A 26,356-nucleotide genomic window follows, 5' to 3' on the forward strand; every position below is an offset into this window, starting at 1 on the left:
CGAGAACCGCAGTGCGCGCACATATCATGCAAAATGCCAAAAAAAAAAGTGAAATATCAGCAGTGAGGAGCATCTCTAAAACACACACAAACACACACACACGCACAGAGAGAGAGACACAGAGGGAGAAAGTGTCTCCATTGAATATTGATGGAGCGGAGTTGTGCGGGCGTCTGTGGGTAAACGGAGCCTATTGACGCGTTGTGCGTTAAACCCCCCGCATGTGATTTCCAGCTCCAGTCATTTTCCTTGCTGGCAGCGGCGCGATGAGAGAGGAGGGAGCCGGAGCCGGAGAGGAGCCGCGGAACCGGTGCGCGCTGCCGGGGAGGAAGACGACGGAGAGGAGCCGCTGAAACTGAACCAGGCGGTTGCCCAGGAAATATGGACTAAATCTGGCTTTTGCACGTTACGTTAAACTCACCGGGGCTCGTTCATCGACGTCGGAGCTTATGCGTGTGTGCGTGTGTGCGTGTGCGTGTATGTGTGTGTGTTTTGTTGCCACATTGCTACAGTGTAGTGGACCAGGATGCCGTGTGGGCGATGCTGCCACAAGGGATACATTGTGTTTTCGCAGAGATGTTTTAGGAGCCGTTGCATAAATTAAAAAACAACGAGAGGAAGAAGAGGGAATGTTGCTCGCGTCCGAAGGGATCTAATAAGACATCACCACCTGTTACTAAAACCAGGTAAGCCGAACAGATCTGTCCCCATCTCCCAACGCTTCATATTCCACTGCGTGATGTAGGTAGTTAATGACTCTGGTTAATGAAATGCAACAATAATCCATCTGTAGGGCACTTTTCTGCTGCTGCGCATTTCGTTATGTACCATGCACCTACAAGATCCGGTGAATATAACGAAGCAGCCACATCCTGTTATAGTCACGTTTGTGTTGGGGGGAGGGGGGGGGGGTGTACTGTGCACTTCAATCTGGCCTGATGATGAGATGAAAGAGCGCTCCGTTATTGTGTGATTTGCAGGGAATATGCGCCCCCCCACCCCCCTCCCCCCCTCCTTTATTTTTGCAGGAAGCTTTACATTCGCCTCTGCTTCAGCTTCAGCGCCCGCAGTCGCTCCACACCAGCCCAGTGCAGCATTTAAGAGCCACCAAGAAGTGCTGTGGCTGCTTGACTGCCACCAAAACCCCACCACCACCAGCGTCCCTATACTTTCAAAACAAAACAAGATTTACGCCTTAAAATTGCACCCAGTGGATCACAAATCACCGGGTCAGCACCCTTTTTGTTTCTCAATCCTCGAATAACCCCCGAAGCAACGTCCATCCCGAAACTTGGGTGAGTATTTCACCCACAGCCTTGCAGGTCCAGTGTGTTTTATAAGCCTGACAGAGAGCTCCTGAATCCTCCAGGGGGGTTTGCAGAGAATTTATGTTGCTCCTCTAACTATAAACTGCAGGTTCAGATGTGGCAAGAAGCACAGGGAGGCTGGTTTCTTCTCATTATGGGAATGAAGGTGACAAAGTCTGTGAGTGCAGTTTGTTTAAAGAACCCTGCTGAGTTATTGAATCAGGCTGGAGTATCTCTTGAGCGTTGCATACCCATTTATTTCAGATATATCTCCTTGGCACCAGCATAGGGAGCACTTTGTCCATACGGGTCTAACAGGGAGCTGAGCCGCTCCGTCCGCTGGTCAGAGGTCAGGAGCAATCTGTTTGATGTACTGGAGGTCTCACTTCCCACAGAAGGCAAGATGCTGACATGTCATTGACGATTTTATGACCGAGTGCGAGCACAGCCTCCCCTCCCATTCTGCTCATGTCCTAAATCAATGATCAGTTTGGCCAAGTGACAGAGATACACTGGCAGAGAACCAGGCCTGAGTGAAATGGTGTCAGTCACATCTGCTGGATATGTCAGGTGCTTGACTCCGGCCTCCATTCTGCACCGTGCAGCTGTTTGGATCGGCTCACATTTAGGACAAGGACGCCGTGGTAAATACATGCAGACATTACACGTTATGGTATCTATAGCGACATTGCTGCCTCTTCATGCTTTTACCTCCCCTGCTGAGGTAATTACTAATCCACTGCTTCTGCTTCCAGTCAATCCCACTGGGTCATTTAAAAACCCTGACCGGATAAATGTCTTAAAATGCACAAGTGGGATGAATCGTCCTGAGGCGTTTCTGCAAACAGTGGAATGTGTACACGTTGACATCAATTATGAATGTTTACACATTCAAAGTGTTGTTACACACCCCCTGGTGTCATCCAATAGCTCGTTAGATAGTTGTTATCAATATTGAATGATTTGGTGTGAAACTGGAGCATAACTCAGATCTTATCAACACCGTAGCGGCTTATTTTGACCACAGAAGGAATTGCTGTGATCAGAAAACTGCAAAGCGTCAAATCAGCTATGAGGACGCAGGAGAGTGTATAGTGTAGAGAGTGTATAGTCCTGTTGGTGCTTTCCGCATAGCGCCAGGGCCCTTTATGTGTATTTAAACAAAACAATTAGGTATCCCAAAATAGAGTGCTCCTTTAACGTTTTCTTCCAGCTGCTGTTCCGTGGAAAAGGGCAGCTGGGAGAGCCTACAGTGTGTCAGTGTAAGGTTGGCCACACTTCCTTTTCATTACAGTGCAGCCCCACAGCCAGGCAGCTGAGGGAGAGCTGCAAACTGCATCACACCTGATGTTTCACTGGGTTTTTAAATAGGAATAGCTCGGCCAACCATCCGTGCAAACTGTTCCAGATGTTGAATTTTGCAGTGGATGGGGAAGGGAAGGAGAGGGGAGGTGACTCGTGCTTTTACTGCTGTTTGATGAATGTGCAGAATCTGTAGATATTTCAGTCGGCGTGCAGGGAATTGTCAGTGTCTCGTCCTGGAAAGTCACTGTCATGCAAAAGAAAATAGAAAGAGAGAGAGAGAGAGAAGAGAGAGAGAGAAAGCCATTACCAGTGTGTCTTAGTGGAGGCTGAGGGCTAATGAAGCGAATGCACACCAAACTCTCATGGCGGAGGAAGACAGAAGACACAACACTCATTTATATGCACCTCATATAGCAGCCCGTCTGATTTAGAGGGTCAGGACTGCAACAAACCAGAGCAGTGAAAGCCAGTCGAGGGTGATTACTACCCAAAGAAAACCAATAAGGTGTTAGATGATACGTAGTGATTTATGATGCACGCTCGCTGCTTTACATACAAGTGACAAAGAGCTCAGAATCCATACCTCCGCCCCTGCAGTTCCGCTCTGTTTCCCTCCACGTCTTTACAATCTGTAAGTAGTCCAGGCCGGACAATTTTAGGTCAGGTTTGATTAATGTGAATCGTGGTTGCTTATTCGTTAAACGCTGTTACCTTGACACCTAGCGTGCGTGAGGACGGTCTCCGACGCTGTAAATTGTGTTTCCTTGGAACATTTGCAATTCATTCAACCTGTGAATAGCAAATAGCCGCAAGCAGCAATTAACTCACTTCACACTTTTGCTTATGAAGGCAGAAAAAAAATGGCCGTCAGAGTTCACCTTGTTGTTCACTTAAAGCAGTTACTTATGCACACTGCAGTCAGGGAATCACACACCACACGTTTTCCAGGAAATTAGGTAAATTAAATCATCTCATCTCCTATGACATTAAGCAGTTTTTAAAAGTTATTAATTCCACAGCTGGTTTCACATTCCTCAGATAGGGAATTTGTCTGGTGTCACGCAATTTGACTTAATAGAGAAAATCAGTTACAGCAATTGGCTCATTTTAAGAGTTGTGTTTCCCTGCTTCACATGTAAGTACTTGAACAGACTGTGCAGCTTCATTTCAAGTCGAGTCCACCCTTCAGCAGTGTGCTGAGCTGCATAATCCTTTCATGTTTTCCACACACAGCGTGGTGCCATTTCCAGACCCTACACTTCTCCATAGTTGAGTATTTAGCTCCTTTTCTGCGATCTGCACAAGTGACAGCAAGTACAGTATGAGGCATATGCATCTGAACGTGTTATTTCTATTCTAATCTAAAAAATCAATTAGGAGAATGAACATTGTTAATCCAGGTAGTATAATGACCTAATTAAGATACTCATGTAAGATAACATGCTTGACTTGCAAAATCCATACACCCACAGGCTTATACGCAATATTATGGTATAGAAAAATGGATTCCACTCATTAAGGAGCATGTCAGTAAAGAAAAACAGGCCGCAGCTCCGCCTGACCTCGGAAGTTAGTCTTTACAGCCTTTTAACTGTATTTCATTACACTCTCATATCCAGTGATCTCGTGGGGGAAACAGTTTTTGAAATGAATCCCATAGATTTAAGTTGGCACCCGTCTGATAACTGGTGGCACTCTGTTGCCAACAAATATAAATCACAGTCAGGCAGGTCAGGATCGCAGTCTATAAATGTGTCCATCATTAATTTACCTCTGCGCCCATCATTCATGAGCATCTGGCAGGCAGAGCACCACTGGATGTCACTGGGTCTCACGTACTGACTTAGGCCATAATGCAATGAAAGATGTTTTTGAAACGAATCCTCTGAAAGAATTGAAAATGTGACACAAACGATCATTTTTCGGCGTGTACTCTCAGAGCGGGGAGCACGCCGGTGAATACAAGATGCACTCTGTAATTACAGCGCAAACAGTCGCCTCTTGACACAAGCTCCTCTACTACCAGAGAAAGATCAAGGGGGATGTTTATTAATGTGCCATCCAAATTATCAGGTGAAAAGAAACAGGCATGGCTGCTGAAAATTCAACACTGCTCCTCCAATTAAAGCCATGCGATGAGGACTGGTGGGTGTAAACTCTACTTCATTGTGTTTTCACACACATGTGCATCGTGTTCTCCATCGCTGTAGTGGTTCTGATATTGAGCATGGCTCTTTTTCAACACAAAAAATAAATAAAAACAAACACAAAAAAGAATATCTATGGGCATCACTTCAAATAAAAGCTCTACTTCCCGTCGCCATATGTTTAAGGGTCGCAGAACAAGTGAGCATAAATGAAACCTATCTCAGTTTTAAAGTAATAAAAGTGTATTTGCTGGAGTGCACTGCAGGCAGCTGCTCCACCTGCTCGTTGAAACGGCCATTCATCATCCTGTATGGGCCACAGCTGTCCTCACATGGAAGAGATGGAGATGTCACCATCACCGTCTACGCCTCATCCAGGCAATCTCACCGTGCTGCTGCTCTCTTGCAGTCGCCTGCCATTGTGTCAATGACAAGAATATGATTTGAAAAACACGGCGTGGCAAATTGGCAGCAGTTAAAATGTCTGATGTCGCAGTGATGGAGTTGCGCTGACTCAACTTAAAAGGCACAAAGGGTTCCGTCTATTTATTCGTGGATCCTCGCAGGGAAGCGAGCTGACAGCGAGTGCATGAGGGAGAAGACAAAGTGCTCGTCTCAGAGCGCTTTGGAGCTGACCACACGCACGGCTTCATTGTGAGATAAGGTCCACAAATGATGCCACCATGGCTCTTTTCATCAATCACCAAGAGCTCATCAGTCAGATACAAGTTTAGAATGTAGGTGCGGGGAGGGAAGCAGACAAAACTTCTTTCTAATTCACTTTCCATTAAGTGCAAAACTTGAATGCCTGAAATATATTGAAACATAATTGATCAAAGTGGATTACTTTGCTTTCACACATTGCAGTCATTTATAGTTCTGCTGGCACAGTTGCATTGATGTCATCTGACGTTTTTGATTGATTATTGAACTCCACAATTATACAGTGTAATCGTACATATCCTGCTGTGCTCTTTGCTCCTTTCCCTCATTTTGAGATGTGTAATATTAGAATATATGGAAGGATGCAATACACATACATTTGAACATATTACATATTATATTGTTAATACACTGCAAGTAATATGTATGATGAATAATATATATTAATGATATGATGTCACAGAAGAGGAATTTGACTGTAACTTGGTGCTCTTAAATGCAAATCAGATTCTTTTGATTACATTAATATGCTTTAAAGCTTCGCGGTATCGCTTCAGGGTTCATTGTGTTTGTTCTCAGCGGGAGACGTTTTCAGATTTCATTAAATACATTCTAAATATATAATCACAGCTAAATAATTGATGCGTGAATTTATGCTTCCTATGCATACATCTGTAATCCCTGCGAACAATGACAGTAGCGGCAGCGGTTGAAGTGAGCCACCCGTGCAGACTGCAGAGATGAATCTCTCAAGGTTGCATCTAAGGAGCATAAAGGCTTTGAAAGCATCATTTCCGCTTGGTGGCTGAACTAAGAGAAAATGGAAGAATAGGAATTAATTGCATTTTGGATTCCATACACTCAATCCACAGGTGTTTACAACGGTCGCCATCGATTGAGCAAAACTTTCACACTTTCGGGGTTAACTTTTCCTTTTTTGTCTCCTTTTACTTATTTGTGAAATAAAGCTGTGAACATCTGATGCAGCATCCCACAGAGTTCTGTTGACATCGCACATATCAGTGTTTGCTGTCACCAGTAGAACACATCTTTTCACTCATACTCGCTAGAGGTTCATCCCCAATTGTCTCTGCAAAACATCGCTGTTCACTGCATTAACTTTGGAGATGCATGAGGAATTACCACTTTGTTTGTTTATTGCAGCTCTTGCTATTGGCTGCTGGACTTAAAAGACTAATCAAGACAGCAATAACACTTTTGCTGCGGCGCGGCCACAAATCTGGGGTGCTGTCGGGACTGAAACCTCACTTAAGGATCGCCTCACACTGCTCGGCGGGCTCCTCTGAGAATAATCCGCCCCCCTCCTCTTGCGACAGCCGCAGTCCAGAGAGGTGACAGCTTCGCTCCATCTGACAGCCATGATTTGGGAAGGCCCTCTGCGACGGCTCAGATCGGGGATCAACTCACTGCTAGATGGCTAGATCTCACCACAGGAAGAGCTGGGGGCTTTTCTACTGAGGTAAGCCTCTAAAGCTCCCTTTATGCCGCTCGGGTTCTATGTCATTTGGAGTGTGAGCCTCCATCTTCTTCAGACGTTTTGGTGAGTCAAGTGGCAGTCACGTTTGATTAGAGCCGAGTGGAACTGGTTTATTCAGATGAGGGCCTGTGAAGCTCTTTGCGAGACGACTTGTGTATCTGTAAAGAAAGTCAGATGATTTAAATCTGTGCCTCTCCTGTTTTACCACCACACTCACCTCTGCAGCATCTTCTTGTATAACTTGTTTTTATCATCTTCCTGACAGCATACCACACATTTGTAACATGTCGCCACCAGCACGAGATTTGATACTGAAACATTTATTACAATACCTGAGTTCTCACCTTTGCTAATGAATAATTCATTGCTTCTTAATGGTGTCCTGTTTTCTCCAGAGATTGCTCAATGGCGTTTTTCCTCTTGCGGAATTGAGTTTAAAGGAGGCACATTGCAATGAAAAATCCATTCTTCTCCGTTCTCAGTCCCATTCTTTCCGTTCTCGGTTCCTATTGAGAAACACGCATGTATAATGAAAGCAGGTGTTCTGTTAACAATGTAGTCAATTACAAATACGCACCAACACGAGTCGGAGTCGTGTCACTATCCTTCTTTTTCTTCCGTCGCAGGATCCCTCACTGCATAATAGCACATGGATTTCAAGACTTCAAATGAAGAGGTTGGTAGGATTTATTATATCATCTTTCAGTATCATTATCCATCTCTGAATGAGCCCCAGCACTTGAAAGCATGTGAAAGAGCCAACCTTGTTGCATGTCTTGTGCATATAGAGATGATAACGTAGATGTTAATAGAGGGTATTAGCATGGGAGAGTAAAAGCAAAACATGGAGTGGGATCAGAGCGAGGGCCAATTACGTACAAGGCAAGCGTTACATCGAGTGGACCAATGCTCAGCCACGTGAGACCCCGTCTGCTGCCCTTATTTTGTCTTGCTAATGACTCTCAGGCTCGGGAACACACACACGTTTCTTGAAAAATCATGTGAATTCACGTCCCTGTTCCATTTCCCCACCGCGGCGCTGCAGGTGGAGGCTCATTTGTTCACGTTCACGCTCCTCATTAGAGTTGAAAGACAATTTTCTCCACAAACTTGAGTCTTTGTTGAGGTTGGACACCGGCACGCGCATTGTCTCTCTAAGAATAGCAGGCAGGCGGTGTCTTTGTTAACTGATGACTGCGTGCGTCCCCCCGCTGTGACAGTAATGATGACATTGGTGCATTTTTCTATTAGTAATCTTGTCAGGTGAAGGTGGTTCTTTCTTTCATTTAGATCCTTTTTTTTTTTTTTTTTTGCTGCAAGTCAAGGACAGGACAGGCATCGTAATTAGCTCGGGGAGGGGAAGGATATGCAGAATGCAAATGCGTGCAGATTAGCATGTTTTAAATGGTTGCTGAGAAACGTGCAGTTCTCACACTCGCTCATTTAATGCAGGGTAAAAATTCTAATGTAAGCTTGATTCCACTCCACTTAATTTCACAGCTTCTTCGTTTGCCATCATCAGCGGTTCTGCACTTAGAATCAATGAGGTGATGTAGTTCTCGCCGGGCGGTCGACCTTTTTTCCCGAGGTGCGGTTGTAAAAAGATGAAAAATGCTTGTTTTACATCCTGATTATCTACTCAGTATCAAAACCCATACATCAACTGTTCGACGTTGCTGTCTAATTGCTTGTTTATCACTCATTTGTTTCAGATTAAGCTTTAACAGGACGAGTAGTAAAGACAACAGACTCACAGATTTCACCACTATGTCATAATTTCTGCGTTCATTCCGCACGCCGTATTCTCAATGACATTTCATTTCACGGCCAGTTAATTTGGTCACGGAGGAATGATGAATGATTTTATCTCTCTGACTCCGCGCAGACAAAGACTGGGATTTATTTGATGCAAGAAGGTAATGAGGAGCCGTTTAATATTCGACTGCACTTGGCAAAAGATATTCTGACCATTCAAGAACAAGATGTCATCTGTGTGTCGGGAGAGCCTTTCTACTCAAGCGTAAGTAACTCAGTCTGTCACGTCATGATTACCGAATCACCTCGTGTTTGTGCGAAAGCAAAGCCGCCTCAGGTTAAATCCACATCATAAGTCAGGCGGCGGCTCAGGGTGTCGTTCTTTCTCCTCGCGTTAATAAATTGACTGTTTCTTGGAAAACCCCAGCTGAGGCCTCGTGCCCGTGACCTTTCGCAAAATGGCACAATTCATCATTTTGCTCAAAGTCAACGGAGGGAAGCGCTCCATGCTGGCGGAAACCTGATTACCAATTAACAAAAAAAGGGGGGGAAGACACAGAGGCGCCCACACAACCTCAGCATCTTAGTTCATTCTGCCCTTTTAACAAATCCAGGTTAGATTTTTAGCTTTTATTTTATTCAGCCTATTCAAAGTAAAGGTTTTATCAAAACAACGTCTGACAAACTCCAATAAACTTCCTCTCTTTTGATCATATTGATAGTTCTGGTGTTGCCATGTGTGTGAATGTGAAATCTTACTTACTTACCTACCAGAGAAACAAACAACAATAATTAAAATCGGGCTCAATTGCTTTATTTGACTTAAGAATTCAGTTCAGGACTATTTGAGGAATCCAGCTTGGAAACAAATACACAGATGGAAACAGGACTTCATTGACAGAGGCAATAAAGACGTGAAACTTTGTTCAATATTTGGCTGTCAGAGCGGCGTGTCGGCTGATTTGCACGTCGGCTACATTGTTTTGACACGAGGATCCTTCTTCCCCCGTTTGTTTGCTCCCGTGGGCTTCAAACCCGCGACACTCACTCCCTCTCTCTGCCTCTGCCTCTTCTCCAGGAGAGGACTGTGACAATCAGGAGACAGACGATTGGAGGGTTCGGCTTGAGCATAAAGGTAATTTAGATCTCAACTGATCAGTCCACTCCTCCCAACTTCTTTAGATTCACTCTGACCTAATGTTATTGATCGCTCTCCTGTCAAACTGCAATAATAGCAGCAGCCGAGGGAGTCGGTGAATATTGAGCTGCTCTCTCTGTGTGCTTGTGATGCATATCGGGCCGTAACGCTGTTTCATTTATTTCCCAGGGCGGAGCGGAGCATAAAATCCCTGTTGTGATTTCAAAAATATCAAAAGAACAAAAAGGTGAACTTTGACCCTCGACGCCGCACGACTCCTTTCACTCTCCCGGGAGTTTTTTTGTGTTTTGACTTAAGTGAATTTTCTGCTTCCAGCTGAACTCTCCGGGCTGCTCTTCATCGGCGACGGCATCCTTCAGGTAAAATGCCAAAAAAGTCAACGTAATGCCTGTTTACACTCACGGCCTCCTCTGCAGAAGTGACACAGACTCTGTCTTTAATATTTCATATGCCAAATGTCAACAGAATAGCGCTGAAGAATTAACCAGGTCTCCATGGTAAATGTCACATCCAGACTCTTTTATTTCTCACATGTATTTCGGCAGAAAAGAATTTCTCCTGCTCAGCCCGTCCACTGCAGGGGAAGCCTTCACACCCCCACCCCAGTCTGTACTGTGTTGTTTACAGTCTTTAGTGCAGATGCAATGGCAGTTACTGTTCTTGTACCATTTATCATTTTACAGATAGAAACCCAGTGATATGGTTGCCAGAAGTATTATTTAACAGTCACCCTGTTACTGTTGTTTCTAGATAAACGGAATAAACGTTCGGAGCTATCGCCACGAGGAAGTGGTAAGCTGTCATATCTGATATTTTTATTACACTTGCAGCAGCTCTTTGAACAGCTTATCTTGTCTCGCTGCGATTTTTATCTAATGACGCGTAAAGCTTCTTCTCCTGTTCCAACACTAAATACAGTGAAATATGGTATGGAACTTGACTGCTTTGTAAACACTCCATCTTGCCTCTTTCCAAACTTGTGGAGAAGCTGGCAGGAGCAGGGAAGCGAGAAAAGTTTGCTGGATGCAGCTTCAAAAATACCCGTCTCCCCCTCTTCCTCCTTCTCTTCCTCTTCCTCCCCCCTCTTCCTCCTGTGTCTATGATCCAGGTCCAGGTTTTAAGGAACGCCGGAGAAGAAGTGACGCTTACTGTCGCGTTCCTGAAGAAGACTCCTGCTTTCCTGAAGTTGCCCCTGTGTGAGGACTGCACATGTAAGAGCCCAAATGTATCGCACCTGGTTAACACACACACACCAACAGGACGAGTGTAGCGAACAGGCGTGGAGTCTGCCATGACTGATTGGAGCAGAGTTTGGCTTTCAGGGAGGGAGGGCGTCTTAAATAGACAGAACACAAAAAAAGAAGCAGTTTTCTCGCTGTCAGGATGTCTAGACGCACACTCAAAAATTGATGGAATGAATAGGATGAGTCATTTAGGGAAAGCACAAGCGGCAAGGGAGTGAATGAGGAGAATGATCACACTGATTATAACCCAATGGATCGTTTACATGATTGAACTGAATTGATTTACAACTGCATGATCTCAAAATGTCACTTGCGACACACAATACGCAATTAAGCCAATTTGGAAGCGATTATGGTGTTTACCTGATGTTTGACTTGATCGGTTTATCGCCTTAATCAAAGTAGAATGGCACTTTTGACGTGTCTGTAAAGGAAATGACTTTGCACGGCGGTGCTGCTGCATCTGATACCTTTCAGCGGGCCCCCAAAAAAACCCACCACGAGATGATTTGCTACTTTTACTGCCAATCATGCCTCAGAAGTGGGCGGGGTTTAGGCAGGGGTTGAACAGGTAGGGAGTTATTTAAAGTTAGCGCTGTGGGCAATAATTCAATAATGTTCAACTAATAGCTGATATCAAGAACATTAACAGCAAACAAGACTCTATATTAAGGTTCAAACACGAGCCGCCGCTGACATTTTTGCATTGATCTGTCTCAAAAAGAAGACTTTGATGCCGATCGTTGTTGGGCAGTTGATGATGTGAACGCGTCAACTTTTCATCAGACATGAGTGCTTTTATAAAATCCTGTTATACGCTTATAAAAGCCCCATGAATAGACATCTAACCCGTGGGCAGGTTTCAGACTGGATGGAGCAGACAGCCTGCAGGAGAACAAAGTGATGGCTTTGATTCACTGTGGCTACAAACCGTGAAATAGATGGAAAAAAGTTTTGAAGATTTTTTTTTTCATGCGCCCCTCTTCTTCTCTCAGGCATTCCCAGTGATCACAGCAGTGGGACCTCCTCTCCTCTTTGCGACAGTGGTCTGCACTTGAACTACCACCCCAACAACACAGTAAGGCCTTTCTCCTTCCTTTCATTAAGCTTTAACTCGCCTGGCTGATTATATAACTCTCCCTCCCAAACCGTGTGGAAGAGCTCCAAATGTCAGAAAGTTGTTTCCATGCAACTGTCAGCGCTTGCCGATAATCTGGACACTCTATCTTTATCTTTGAGAAGTGTGAATCAGCCACCTCCTCCTCCGCTGCAGAGCGTGCTCGTCCTGGCACGTGCTCATACGGCGCCGGGGCCTCCAGCTCCACTTGACACGTCAGCTGTTTGAAGTGTGCTGAGGTGAACAGCGGCGAGCTCCTCTTGAATTTGTGTCTCGCACTTCTTGCAGGACACGCTGTCCTGCTCGTCCTGGCCCACATCCCCGGGTCTGCGCTGGGAGAAGAGATGGGTGGACCTGCGCCTTATTCCCCTGCTCCACTCGCGCCTGTCACAGTACGTCCCAGGATCTGACGTCTGCAGGTGAGCTGAGGGAACTCGTCGTTGTCAAAAACAGAGCTCTATACCGTGTGTGTTCCAGAACTGACGCTTCTGGTGTCAGTGTCAGTGTCGTCTGCTCTTTCTATAGGAGCCACGTTGGAGTGCTGACATCATTTAGTCCTAGGACTTCAGCTCACAGCTTTCAAAAACAGCTTATCCTCATCATTTGTTATGAATATCGCATGGCTCATAAAAATGTTTGAATTATGTGAACAACTACCTGCCAAAGTGAAGATTCTGACCTTTAAAGTTTATTTCTGTCTTATTTAAGGAAATATGGCTCCATGCTAACAGAATTGCAGGTGTGGGCTTTTTATGTCATAATCCGAAAAAGAATTGTTATTCTAAGTTTGCCGAAAAATCATTTGCACAAAAAGTCTAAACACTTGGTATGGCTCAACATTCAATATGATAATGTAGGTTCAGAGTCATTTGTGCTGGAAACCAATTGAATTATTGCTAAAAAAAAACAACCTTAAAAGTAGCAAATAAATGCCTACAGTGATTATTAGCACATCCACTTTCTTTCAATAATCTTCAAAAGGCCTTAATTATCTTTAAATTTTTACACACACCTCACGTTCCATTAAGTGTCTTGATTTAATGCCTCAAATTTCCATTTATTTGCACAATTAGAGGAAAGGCTGCTTTAATAAACCGTAAGTGATTAAACCGCATAATCGTTAATATGAGGGCAGATTGAAGAGGATAGTGAGTGCTTCACTTAGGATGACATTTAGTTGCTTTACCCTTTAATCTGAAAATACAAAATGTTTAAGTGGCTTTTAAAGTGAAACAAGAAGGTTTTTGTTGAATGTAAAGCAAAACGGCAAAGACAAGCTCAGTTACTTGATCAGTAACACTCGAGGCTTTTCAAGTGGATCGTCTGCTGTCATTTGATTTTGCAGTCATTCAATCTATGCATTTAGAAATAAAATTCAACTAAATGTGCCTGCAGTGCGCTCATATGAATCATAGAAGCGAGTGTTTGGATAATGCAGATGGACCTTTAGCACCAAACAAACTGATCAGTTATCTGTGCAGCTGCCACAGCAAAGGCCTGTTTTGATGTTGGACCACTCACGTATGAAATCACACCATCCTAATAAAGTTTGGCATGTTTCAGCCCATTAACTGAAACTGAAAATTGTGTGAAGGTTACATCACATAGGTTCAAGTAATAGGAGTGATTCACCACCTTCAGGCGAGAGAGAGAGAGAGAGAGGGAGAGAGGGAGGGAGAGAGAGAGGTCCTCCATCAGAGCAAAAATCAATTCTGCTTTATTTACTTATTTATTTTGTTAGACCATACTTCATAGTTTATAGCTTATTCTTTCTAATTCTGCTCCACAATGTGCTCCTGTGTAACTCAATAACAATGGGAAAGCTTTCGAAAAGATAGAGAAGAAAAGAGGAAAAAATATAACCGGGTAAAAATCGAAACAGGAGTGAGAATGTTAGTAAAGCTTAGAAGAATAAACACAGGAGAAACAGGAGAGGGTGTGCTTAGGTGTACACAACTGGTTGTGTAGCATGTGTGTGTGTTTTAGATTATGGTTGAACGTATATGTACGTGGGTCTGATTTGATGGACTGTGGAATGGTTTAAAGTGATGCAAAAAGGGAATATTTTGTTTTTGCCATAACTACTGTAATCACTGGGTTTTGTTCATTGACAATGGATGTAGACATTCGTGATTGTCTTACAAAAGAGTGTGTAGGCAGTGACCTGCAGATTGCGGGTGAATCCAAGCCTTTGTTTGTTTGGTCCTACAGCTTTGTTACGAAGAGGCTGCCATCATTCTCAAAGTTAAGTGAGTTTGAGTTATGTAAAGCCAGACAATGTCGATTATTGTAGGCGCTTTATTGTAGGTTTGGAAGATAGGAGCAAGAACATCTCGGGCGGCGAGGAACCAAATAGGTAAAGCAGAAAGAAATTGGAGGAAAGTGTAATTAAGTGAAAGTGTGTGTTGGACACAGATTGCTAAAGATAGATACTTTTGATGAAGATGTTTTACTAATATGTGTAATGGTGAGCAGTGTTTGAAATGGTAATATGTTCTATACCTGGTAAAGAAATAAAGGTGGTGAACTCTGCACACAACATGAGCAGGAGCCTTTTCTAATATTAGAACACATTTGCATGAAATCTGTCACAACTTTCATTTCTCCTCATTCATTCTCTTGTAGATTTGATCTCTCAAACATATTACACCACCAAATAATCCTAGTTTCGACTGGAAACACACTGAAGTAGTTGAATCTAATTATTGCTGTTCCGCATGCTGGCAGATGATGTACGGCGTCATGATGGCATGTGATGATAATTTAGCTTTGACCCAAAAAAGAAAAGAAATAAAGCTACTGAAAATGTTCACCGTGATGGATCACCTACGTTAATCTTTCTCCTCTCTGCTCAGAAATGAATGGAAACTACAGCTGCCTGCAAGGAAGCAAATCAATTTTTAAAATAAGCTATTTTTTAAAAACCCTTCATGGACCATTTTGAAACATGTTGGGAAGTAGATGTTGATGCAATTTGAGGTTAATGGCCTAAAACATGCAAACTCACGTCAGGCTGATTTCAATCAGTTGCCCTGATGTTTTTGTGATTTGTTTCAATTGTTTTAAAAGGAAAAATGCCTTTCAAGTCATCGCTGTGGACGGCGTCTGCAGTGGGGTCATACAGTTTCCCACAGCTGAGGAGTGCTTGGACTGGCTTCAAGCAATAGCAAGCAACCTATCCGGCCTCACCAAGCACAATGTAAGTAAACATGCCTCTCTCTCCACTGCATGTCCGCCATATATGAGCCATAATACATCATAACGTCAACATTAACAATGACTCCAGTAAGTGAGACTTGGGTCAGTCAGGGAAGCTCAGATCAAGATCCAGATCCTGATCCTGATCCTGATCCAGATCCTGATCAAGATCCAGATGCAGATAAACTAATAACCTAAGACAGGAATGTTAATAGAAGATATTCAGGCCTGTTTATCGTATGAACAGGTGCGATTTATTTCAGATGCTAATTTGGATTTACTTGCACATTGACAACATTTTTGTGCATAAACAAATAAGGCTTGAAACATCCAACTACCGCCGATGCTTCTGACATATTTTTAACAAATGACGATGTATTTCATTTCTCATCTCAATTTAATAATAGTCCATGTTTTTTCACTCTGCACGGCAACAAAAAAGGCAAAGTGCCCTCTAGTTATGAATGTACTTTCCCACAAAACAACATTGTGTTTCTCCTTGTTGATGCACTGTTTTTCAATGCCCTCTGCAATTCTTTTTGTAAAGTATCAAATTAATTTTTTAAAGAGTAAAATGTAACTGATGGCGAGTTGTGCTCGTCACCACTTGACATGAATACAGTGGGGAGTGAGCGGCAGTAAAGAGCAGGAGGGGTTTTAAATTAATGATGTGTTGGGCGCCGTGTGTGAGAGCGTTGTGTGAGAGTGTCAGGGGATAATGGAGCTCTGACTAATTGGAGTGGACAAAGTGAGGGACACACTAAGCATAACACTGATGACTCATTGCCAGAACGGCCTGAAATATTGAGAGAGTATTTCTAGCAACAGCCTTGGCATTTACGTAGGTGTGTGAATGGGCTGAAGATGGACTCTGCTGTGTAGAATGGACAGAGCTTTGTACATAAATGTCTCTGGAATCACCGAAGGAGCCAATCCTTTTTTTTTCATTCAAGGACTTTTATTAATATTCAATGAAACATCATTGATTATTATTTCTAAAGAGAGCAGATCCTATTCAGCTGGACTGTCCTTCCTCGTTCATGAAAACACTGTTCAGCTCTCCGCAGCACAGGAACATTGTTTACTGCAGTATCCAGTACACAAAGTTGTCCCTTGACAGCACAGACTTTGCTTCCAGTGTTGGAAAGCGAAAAAAAGATGGGGAGAGACAAACACAGTGAAAAAACAGGGATATTTGCACTGTAAATTACATTTGTATAAGGTGGATTCATTCAGTATTGATACACTCCCCTGATTTTGTTCTTATAAAACAGGCAACCTTGCACCTTCGAAATATATTATGTGCAAATCTGTATCAGATTGCTGTCAAACAACTGTGTGGAGTTTGATGTGATACCTTTTGCCAAGAATTGAAAGGCCTTCGGCACGTTGAAGGATGAGGAAAGGTGGGAATGTCCTTGCCCCTCTGTGCTTAGATTAACTGCAAAAAGGTTCACGTAAAGGTTTAGTGATGTTTATATCCTGTGACTGGAGAAGCAGGGACTTCGGAGTTCATGATATTTTTTTTAGCCAAAATATGAGCAGAGCGGGAAAAACAACCTACGAGGGTTGATGGAGAGGTTCTCAGCCTCGTGCACAGGGAAGCGAGCGAGGGCTATAATATTTTTATGGAAGAATATAATTTCTCCGGCGCATCTACTGTTATTATCTCATACCGATACTCAGTGATGCCCGGCGACCTGCACAAGATTGACAAATGAGGCGTTCATGGCTTCAATCAACTTCCATCTGGGACATGCCTGATTTGATGCCCTCGCCTTCACCTCTTCCCAGACATTGAGGAATGATTTAACGGGGAACCTCTTTTGCCTCAGATGGTGACTTAATGTCCGCCATTAAGGGTTTCTCTGGACAGCCAAGAAAAGCACTAATGTTGAAAAATTAATCATGCAAACACCTCGGCGTAAGAGCTATGTTTGCCCGGGCTCAGAACTTATCAATCAACGGGCGTGGGCTACTTTGGCATTTGCTGAAATGTACTAAACCGCAACACATCAAATATTAGGCTCAGGACTTATCAATCCATCCTCGTATAAGCTTATTATAGTGCAACAGCGAGCGCACACACGCTGACAGATTGCTTACAATCTTTAATAGTCAACACATGCTGACACAGTGCTTCATCAGCCTCCGCGTTAACACCTTAGGGTGCAGCTTTCCCCCGTAAATAAACACCCCAATATTTCACGCAGAGATCCTAATGGCTCCCGCGAGATTCCTACACATTCCACAGATCCGCCATCATGTTTAATAGTTGGCAACAGATTTTTATGGGTTTTTTTTGGGGGGTTGCTTGGCTTCCTCCCAGTGTAAACCCTCCTGGACGTGAGAAATGAGGTGAAGTGTGAGTCATTAGCAGTGACTCATCCGTTTTGTGTTCAGGAGTCCTGGCTTTGTGCTCCGTACACTAGGTTACACTGTATACACTCCTGCCTTAAATACAAGCTGTTTCTAAATGGCAGTTCTGCCATAAATATTCCGGTTTTCCCTCCTGCTTCTTCTTCTTCTTCTTCTCTTCCTCCTCCCCCACCCCAGCAAAGCCGACCGGTTTATTCCAAAGATTGGGTCACAGAGCTGCTGATTCAATTCTGTGGCAATTTTCGCTGCTGTACTTCAGTGGCATTTAGCAGCCATCCTGTCAAGCGTCTGTCTGTAAACCTTGACTTGTGTGAGGGTTTCTTCTTTGCCCATGCAGTTTGTTCGCACTTTGCCGTCTGCTGCCATTGTTTTTGACACGTATTACATCATTAAGCAGGTTTTTTTGTATGCGACGAGTGTGCACAAGTCACTCTGGTAGTTTGAGTTTTAGTTGAATTTATCTTCTCTGATACTGGACGGGACACGTGGAGTCAAAGTGCAGCCATAAATAAGCTCCAGCCAATCTCCCCCTCCGGATGTGATAATGGGTGCAAAGCAAAGGAGGTTATCTCAAAAAGTAGTTGATGATTTCAGACTTGATCCTGATGGTGGCGCTGTCATAACCACTCTGACCATTAAATCATTTAATCGAGATTTTCAAGACTAGATTTTATGCCATTTTGGATTTCTTTAGTCGATTATTTAGCAATTTTGGCTGCCAAAGTTGAGTGGGCATGGCTCATTCTGAAATATCAGTCGACCTGACGATGGCGCTATAACAGTGACAGAGTTTGTTCTATTTTTTTTTCGGTTGATTCTTAACTCTCCAACAGCTTTAATGACTGATGACTTGTGTCTCACTCCTCCCATGTACGCGACCGACCTCCTATCTTCACAGTGATCTGGCCTTAAAGAGCTCCTTGTCTCTTCCATGGGCACACACACACACGTCTCAGAATAAGGAGCGATGATTCTTCTCGCCTCTATAGGAAGGCAGGAGCTGGTTTGGACATTTTAATTTGGTGTCCTCCTCCTGCGAAACAGAGTTATATGCTATGGTGTGGATTAGGAGGGAGTGATACCTGTGATCTGAGCAGAATGTTCTAATTTAAAGCTTGGCTGCTCTCACAGTAGTTTCCCTGCCGTTATTACCGCTGAGAGAATGGATTTTCCTTTACTTTTTCTTTTAGGAAGAGCCCGAGGTCCATGTGGAAATGATTCTGTCTCATTTTACAATATGAATACATTGAATTAATGAAGTTATTTTAACAATATTCCCTCGTTGCAGTGGGTGACGCAATCACCGACAGTGTGACTCGTGGTTTGTCGCATTTTGATCGCGTGTTCTGCTCTTGAGACTCACACACATATTTTAAATATAAATTCTTTCAGTAATTGCTGATTCATTGAAATGACTTAGTGATGATGATGTCTTCTTTCACAGGTGAAGAAGATTAACCGAAATTTTCCAGTTAACCAGCAGGTAAGATGTTAATATATGCAGACTCTGAGCCCCTGCTGCTTTCAGGTTTCAAATATGACTGAATTCATTTACATGCTATGTTAAAATGTTGATTGTGGCCCAATAGAAGCAATAAATGGACTTTTCCAAACGTCACGTAAACAGCGTAATCAGATGGGCATGAATTGACCCCCTTTGATGTAAATCGATTTACTCAAGCATGTAAATGACCCATCAGTTTACAATCACATTAAGCAATCAGTCTCTACGTGCGGCCCATCCTTAACCGATTGAAGGTCACATTACGCTTCACGCGACCTCCCAGCCCGTCAATCAGTGATAACATCAGAGAGTGACCTCATCTATACTCTCTCAGAATGGAGTGAGAAGCCTGCTCTATAGTAGTGTGTGTGCGCGTGCCAGGGGGTAGTGTGTGCGCACGTGTGTGTGCATGTATGTGTTTTTCTAATCTCAAGACGATCCGTAATTTCTACATTTTCTTCATCTCACCGCTGACACCGAATGGTAGCCTGGGTAATAACAGCAATATATAAAACAGCAATAACTCCCATAAATCCATGCGAAAGTTGTCGGCCTGCTTTATTCTCCCAACAATATCAGGCATGGAACAATGTCTGAAAAATGCAATAGGGAGACGTGTGTGAAAACAGAATTTAGAAGAGATAAGGTTATCACTTTAATCGTGATAAAGGGGATAACAGCACACACACGTAGATGAACATACGTCTTCCTCTGCACTTCTGCTGTAATCGCAGTGCAGATAAACACAAAGTACACACTGACTACAGTCTACTCGCATTTGTGTTTCATTCTTCTATTAAAACTGAACTTTTAACGTAACAAGGTCAGTCAGTCGAAAAGGACACGGCCTCATCTTGTTAATATTGCAACGGCAAAAGAGGGTTTGCGTCATGAAAGCCAATCCACTGAGAAATCATCAGAAAACAAGCATCTGCCTTCAGTCAGTCCTCTCGCTCTGAACTCACACGGCCAAATTGGTATTTTCTTAAAATGGAGCTGCTGTTTTTTTGTTTTAATTGTTGTTTTTTCTTTCTGGCAAACGTGCGAGTTCACCTGACATTTCGTTAAAGACATTAAAGAGCGGGGTTAGAAGTGGCTTGCTCGCCCTGAATCTGTCACTCACTCACTCACCTGTTTTTCCACCCATCAAAGTTTTTCACGCAGACGAGCTGCCAAAACATTTTATTCGCAATCTGCAGTTAGACTCTAACAAGCAGTGATATTGAGATATGCTTGACAGTCTGCTGTCAATTCTCAACATGCACCGGACGTGTTGCTTTCTTCCTCCTAGCATGTCGACCTTGGTCTGACCTCTTTTTGTCCCCCCCTCTGAATTCTGTCTGTCTGCATTTGATGCTTCATTATCACCTGTTACTCTCTTCTCTCTTCTCACCTTTTGCCAGATTATCTACATGGGCTGGGTAGATGAAAAGGAGCAGGACTCCGTTCAGGACCGAATGTATTCACCAAAGTTCCTCGCTTTGAGGGGTTCCTCACTCTTCAAGTTTTCAGGACCTCCTGTACGTTTCTCCTCACTCCTCACTCGTTCATGTATCATTTGATGATCTGAAAGCCTTCAGGAGATTTTCATCCGGAGCGACGTTTGGATGCAGCTCACACAAAACCATTTCTGCCGCATTGATCTTCCTCTAGATTGATGATGATCATTAAATCTGTTTACATTCTGCCAGCTATTTAAGTGATTATGACAAGAGGGATAAAGTGTCGATGTTAAAGGAGATGAGGAATGATTGATCGATGGCTGAAATTGCCCGCATGAGGCAGATGAGCTGATATAAATAGAATATTGTAATATATTCCTGCGCTTTGCATGCTGATGGTATAATAAACCCCCATATTACTTATGGAGAAGCAGATACCTATACGATTTTTCTCCCTATTGCCGTAAATGTCGTTTAAGAATGATTTCCGCTTGGATGAGTCTATGCAGCAGTATTAAATTGATTATATATTGTCCTTTTCTTTGTTTAAAGACTTAAATGAAATGTCATGTTTCCAGGTGACAACATGGGATTGGACCAGAGCAGAGAAAAGCTTTACTGTGTATGAGATAATGTCCAAGATTCTGAAGGTAAGTATGAGAGCTACACTAAGAAATGTCAAACTGGATATATTAAGAAAATGTAAAATAGAACCTGAATAATGCACTTAGCTACATGTTTTATGCCTTCATCTCCGATCCCACAGAGAGACACTCAAAGTTCAGACCGTAGTCGTCACAGTAGTTTCTAGGTCATTTTGAATTGAATTGCGGGAATTTCACTGCAATTTAATATCTTCAGCTTCCCAAAGGCAAATGTCACCCATATAGAGTCACAAATGCAACCAGATATGAGTTGACCTATTACACTGCTGTGCTAGAACACTGTGCCATTTAGCTTTTGGAAATGGCTTTAATAGGATCCTGGCCTTAAGAGAAACAAATGGCCATAATAAACACATATATATATTGCTAGATCTATCCCTATACCCATTAAAGATACATCCAAACTATTTTCATGCTGCTGGATCAGCATCATCTCAGCCACACATTAGTGTTACTTGTTTCTGCTCCGTTTGTTACTGTACAACAATTCCATTAATTGGCCCCCGTGTCCAAGTATATACAGTTTATTAGTGTACCAGATCCAGCTCCTTATCCAGGTACAGATCACAGCTATTGATAGTCTAGAACAGGATCAATATGCCTGGTTTGACTTCACAATACATAATTAAAAAACTATCTGTCTGTCTTGTTAATATTTCTGCTGACTTGATATAGTTTTCAGGTGAAGGATTTACAATGAACATGCAATAAGGTTAATAATCCCATATCCTCATATCAGTTTGAGTTTCTCTCAGCTAGAAGAGGAAGACATGAAAGTCCTGCGAACTGGAAATACTCTGATTATTATCAATAATCTATTATGTGTAGCCGTGCTTCACAAAGACATAAAGAGCAGTTTCACTTGGTACTTGAGCACATTTACTGCTAATACATGTTTACTTCAATGCAATTTATTGATATTTAAGCCTTTTTCCATCTTGATATTACTATTCTAACAGTCTTTCTTGCTGCACTGCAGTCTGAATGATTTTTCTGTAGCTGCTCTCTACCCCAGAGCGCCTCGCTGCTCTCGCTTTCTTCTTTCTGTGTCACTCTGTCCATCTATACTCAGCATGGCGTCCTCACTGTGCTTTCTTAGGATAATGACCTTCTGGACAAGAGGAAACACTGCTTCAGTGTGCAGACGGAGAGCGGGGAGGATATGTTCTTCAGCGTGGAGCTGGAGTGTGAGCTGTTGACCTGGGAAAAGGCTTTTCAGATGGCCACTTTCCTGGAGGTGGAGAGGATACAGGTGGGTGCCTGCACAGGCGACGTGGGGAGAATTGTGAAGTAGTTCCAGTGACACAAACACTGAAAATGCGTCTGTGACATTTTCAGCAGGAGCAAAAGGGCTTCGGAGGCCCTGTGAGACTTGTGTGTAACTCCTGTCCTCTTGTTTTGTAGTGTAAAACCTACGCCTGTATCATGGAGAGCCACCTCATGGGACTCACAATCGACTTCAGCATGGGCTTTGTGTGCTTTGACGCTGCCTCAAAGGTGAGTGTAGGACATTGCTTATCGGCATTAAAAGAATATACAGCATCAGGTGAAATTAATCATAGCGCCTGATCGTTCCCGTCCTTCCTTCGGTGCTGCTAACTCATCCTGCAGTGTGTGCATTTTAGGAGTTGGGGCTCATTTGTTATGACGGCTGGCTCCCACAGTTCAGCTCTGTCACTCTTGCCTGCAGTTCATCTTGGCCGTTCCCCAAGTCTGTGAGCATACGCAGACTATTCCGCTGGTGCACATTATGTGGAAAAACAGGGCACAAGCACTGCCATATTGTTCTCGAAAGAGTTTGGCTCTTATTCCTGCAATATGAAGCAACAACCTCCCCCCAAGGGCTATTGAATGTTGTTGCCATATTGTTTGCAGAGAGTAACGTGCCAAAACACAATCCATATGTAAACTGCTATTACAAACAATACACAGGAAGGGATTAGACAATCATTTAAAGCTGCTGCTGGCAAAAAGAAGCCCATTAGAATTCAATGACAGCTATAAAGAGCTGCACAATCGAATAAACCATATCTGAGAATTCCATTTAGATCAACACAAACAAACTAATCACTTATCCTATTCACGTTTTATGGAAATGTGTTTACAGGTTTCACAGTTCCTTCTAACTAACAGATAATCAAATAGGACCACAATTAACTGCACAAACATCTTCTCTGTGTCGAAGCCCCCAAGACTTAATGAGTTTGATGAAAATCACCCAGTGTGGCTGCAAAAACAAACAGAAGTAACAACTTCCTCCAAAGCTCAGTAAAGGTTACTTTTTGCTGACATGGCTGACATTTCAGGCATGATATTTATAAGAGATTCAGAGGGTTTATTCGCTGGTACGAGACTCTGACACCCGAGGTTTGAGAGAATTGATGTAAATTGTGGGAAATGAACACCCAGGATGCAAACAACAAGCCAATATGGACATTATGAAAAGATTCACGTGTAATTGACAGTTTGTGGCGTTGAAGCGGCTAGGAAGAATCGTCGTAGGAAAGTTGTTTTTCACATTTTTCGGAAAACACTTTTAGTTTGAACTGCATTTCCAAGCAATATCAACAAAACATCAACAGCAGTGTTATCATTCTGCGCTCACACTGCTGGAGTTCAGTTAAGTTTAATGTTTCATCTGCATTGAAAATAACTTTTTACTGAAAGTTGAAATCCCAGTTTGAAGTTTTGAGGGTTTTGTTGTGTATAGAAACACTGCTGCTTTCTCTCCGGCATTAGCCACAAAAGCCACATTCAGCCGTCTTTCAGGACGTTATTGTTGACGTTTTGTTGCCTCCCGGTTTGAAAACTTAACACGTCTCCTTGTCAGCTAATGACATTATTAAGAAATAATTGAACAGTAATTGACCACTGCTGCGATTGACCAATCAGAATACAGAGTCGTAAGTATCACAGTGCTCGGCGCAGTATTACAATATGTACACAAAGTGAAATGAATTGTCAGACAGGGATCAGATCGTCGTTGCCGGCTCACTGTGCAGCTTTTATTTATACACTTCAGCACAAATTGAATCACTTACGCTTTGTTATTTCAGGTGAAATTTGTGCTTGTTAAATTTCCCAATGGCAAATATAACAGGTTCATTTCTCATAATGAGTGCCGGTCTCTCAGTAGCTTCATTTTGGATTTCAGTGTGAATTATTCATGGCCCTGTGACAAGTGGGAATCCACAAATTAGATTGCAGTAGGTAAAGAAATACAGTCGATTTTTAGTTGTTTGAAAGTTTAAAGTTTATAATCACCTAATCACCATCATTTCCACTTTGTGCCACACAGGCAGTTCTATGGAGGTACAAGTTTTCCCAACTGAAAGGATCATCTGACGACGGGAAAAGCAAGATCAAGTTTTTATTCCAAAATCAAGACTCCAAATCTATCGAAGCAAAGGTAACACTTATATTATGCTGTGTATCGCTGTATTCCGAGTCATATAGAAGTCGACGTGAGCTGTGAGTATGAATTACTTCCATATGACTTGCAGTTTGATTCTGTCTCACAGGAGCTGGAGTTCTCCAACCTCTTCGCCGTGCTTCATTGTATTCACGCTTTCTTCGCTGCCAAAGTTGCGTGTCTGGACCCGATCTTTGTGGAGAGTCAAGGCAACGCAACGACCACTGGGATTGCCTCTCTCGCCGCTATCTCTTTCAATTCACAGACTTCTAAACTCAAATACGCCACTTGACAGGGGCTGTTCTCTCCTTACTCCTTCTAAGACGCAGTGGCCTAAAATGATAGATAGCAGAACTGGATTATGTTTGTTTCCCTCGCTGTTCTGACATTATGATGGATAACTTTACACCGTAGTGGAACTCTTTTATTGAAAGATCTCTTCTGGAGTGACACAACTGATATCGCTGAGGAAATATCACATTTCTGAGACATAAACATCAAGCTGTTCTTTGAATCACCTCATAACCAATGGAGGGTCGGCTACTCCATGGACACAAAACCTGATTCAGAAATGTTTTCAAGTCAGTTTATCCTTCAGTTGATCCTCAGATATCCTTATATTTCACACATCACCAAGGAAAATGTGGTTCTTTCGGAAGATGACATGAAGGTTTTCCTCAACTGGTTCATAACTTGACTTTCCACACAGAGATTTTCTTGACACGGTTTGCAAATCCATACAGATGTTGAGGATATGTATGTGCAAATATAGGGATGCTTTCTATATTCCCAGACTTTTGTGTACTTGAAGTGAGTGGACCTACATGCATACTTCACTGAGCGGTGCAATTGTAGTTTACGATGTAAAAGTCTAATGAAAGGCTAAATGACAACATCAAAAAGCGGAAACAGTGTAAGTAGGTGTGTGTGGGTATACAGAGTAATCTCAGTTGCCCACATATGCCTTTAGAGCTGCTGTACACACACTTTTTGGGTCAGGATGTACCCATCTCCTCAACATCATTACTGGTTGTGGCTTTTGATGCTGTACGGCAGTGTGACACTTTGATAAGTGAGTTTTAATCAGGTCCGCCATCCAAACTCCCATAATCAGCTCTAAACATGATTAGAAAGTAGACGCCTTCTGTATTGTTTATAGCATTTCCCAAAACTTGATTATGTAAATAAACCTCACACTTAAATGAACTCGGAACAATTATGAATAATGGTGATTACTTGAGGGATTACTTGTAGGGATTATGGCTTTGGTTAATTTGATTGGTGCACCAGAGACAAGATATCTTATATATCCTCTTGCTCTCGTCATCGTTTATTCTGTGGACCAATTTAGAAGAATAAAATGAGCTACGGTGCATTTTTGGGGGAAAATTCTATCTTTTTGACTTCAACTTGTAAATATAATGAATCTTTTCTTCAGCATGTCCACGTGACAACCAGGAGCAAACCACAAGGATATAGAAATGTAGCATCATGGCCTCTGAAGGTCTCGGATGCCCCTTAACACTACCATAATCGAAAAGACTTCAGGTCAGCTAGAGCA

The 26,356-nt window shown here is 42.8% G+C and overlaps 2 protein-coding genes across 2 annotated transcripts in view; one reads left to right on the forward strand and one right to left on the reverse strand.

Moving 5' to 3' along the window:
- Positions 1-99: 99 nt before the first annotated feature.
- Positions 100-25,087, forward strand: sntg1 (syntrophin, gamma 1). The gene is made up of 19 exons (XM_076144555.1): positions 100-686; positions 6,587-6,902; positions 7,547-7,596; positions 8,806-8,940; positions 9,754-9,810; positions 10,003-10,060; positions 10,150-10,193; positions 10,585-10,626; positions 10,943-11,045; positions 12,074-12,156; positions 12,484-12,614; positions 15,265-15,394; positions 19,217-19,255; positions 20,680-20,796; positions 21,297-21,368; positions 22,483-22,635; positions 22,788-22,880; positions 24,682-24,792; positions 24,905-25,087. The coding sequence occupies exons 3-19, from the start codon at positions 7,570-7,572 to the stop codon at positions 25,085-25,087; spliced, it is 1,578 nt and encodes a 525-aa protein (XP_076000670.1). The 5' UTR covers positions 100-686; positions 6,587-6,902; positions 7,547-7,569.
- The window catches only part of rb1cc1 (RB1-inducible coiled-coil 1), a 75,285-nt gene continuing 73,933 nt past the window's right edge, over positions 25,005-26,356 (reverse strand). The window contains exon 20 of the mRNA XM_076144554.1: positions 25,005-25,287. Within this exon, the coding sequence (XP_076000669.1) occupies positions 25,129-25,287 (159 nt within the window). The 3' untranslated portion in view covers positions 25,005-25,128. The remainder of the gene's footprint in view (positions 25,288-26,356) is intronic.

The sequence above is a fragment of the Genypterus blacodes genome, unplaced genomic scaffold (genome assembly GCF_046128005.1).
Source record: "Genypterus blacodes isolate CSIRO-AG114 ecotype Tasmania unplaced genomic scaffold, CSIRO-AGI_Gbla_v1 ptg000029l_1, whole genome shotgun sequence".
In the NCBI taxonomy this organism is placed as follows: Eukaryota; Metazoa; Chordata; class Actinopteri; order Ophidiiformes; family Ophidiidae; genus Genypterus; species Genypterus blacodes.

Coding starts and splice junctions, on each gene's coding strand:
- sntg1 (XM_076144555.1), top strand. CDS start 7,570: ATGGATTTCAAGACTTCAAATGAAGAG. Junction 10,061..10,149: donor AATATCAAAAGAACAAAAAG/GTGAACTTTGAC, acceptor TTCTGCTTCCAG/CTGAACTCTCCGGGCTGCTC. Junction 10,194..10,584: donor TCGGCGACGGCATCCTTCAG/GTAAAATGCCAA, acceptor TGTTGTTTCTAG/ATAAACGGAATAAACGTTCG.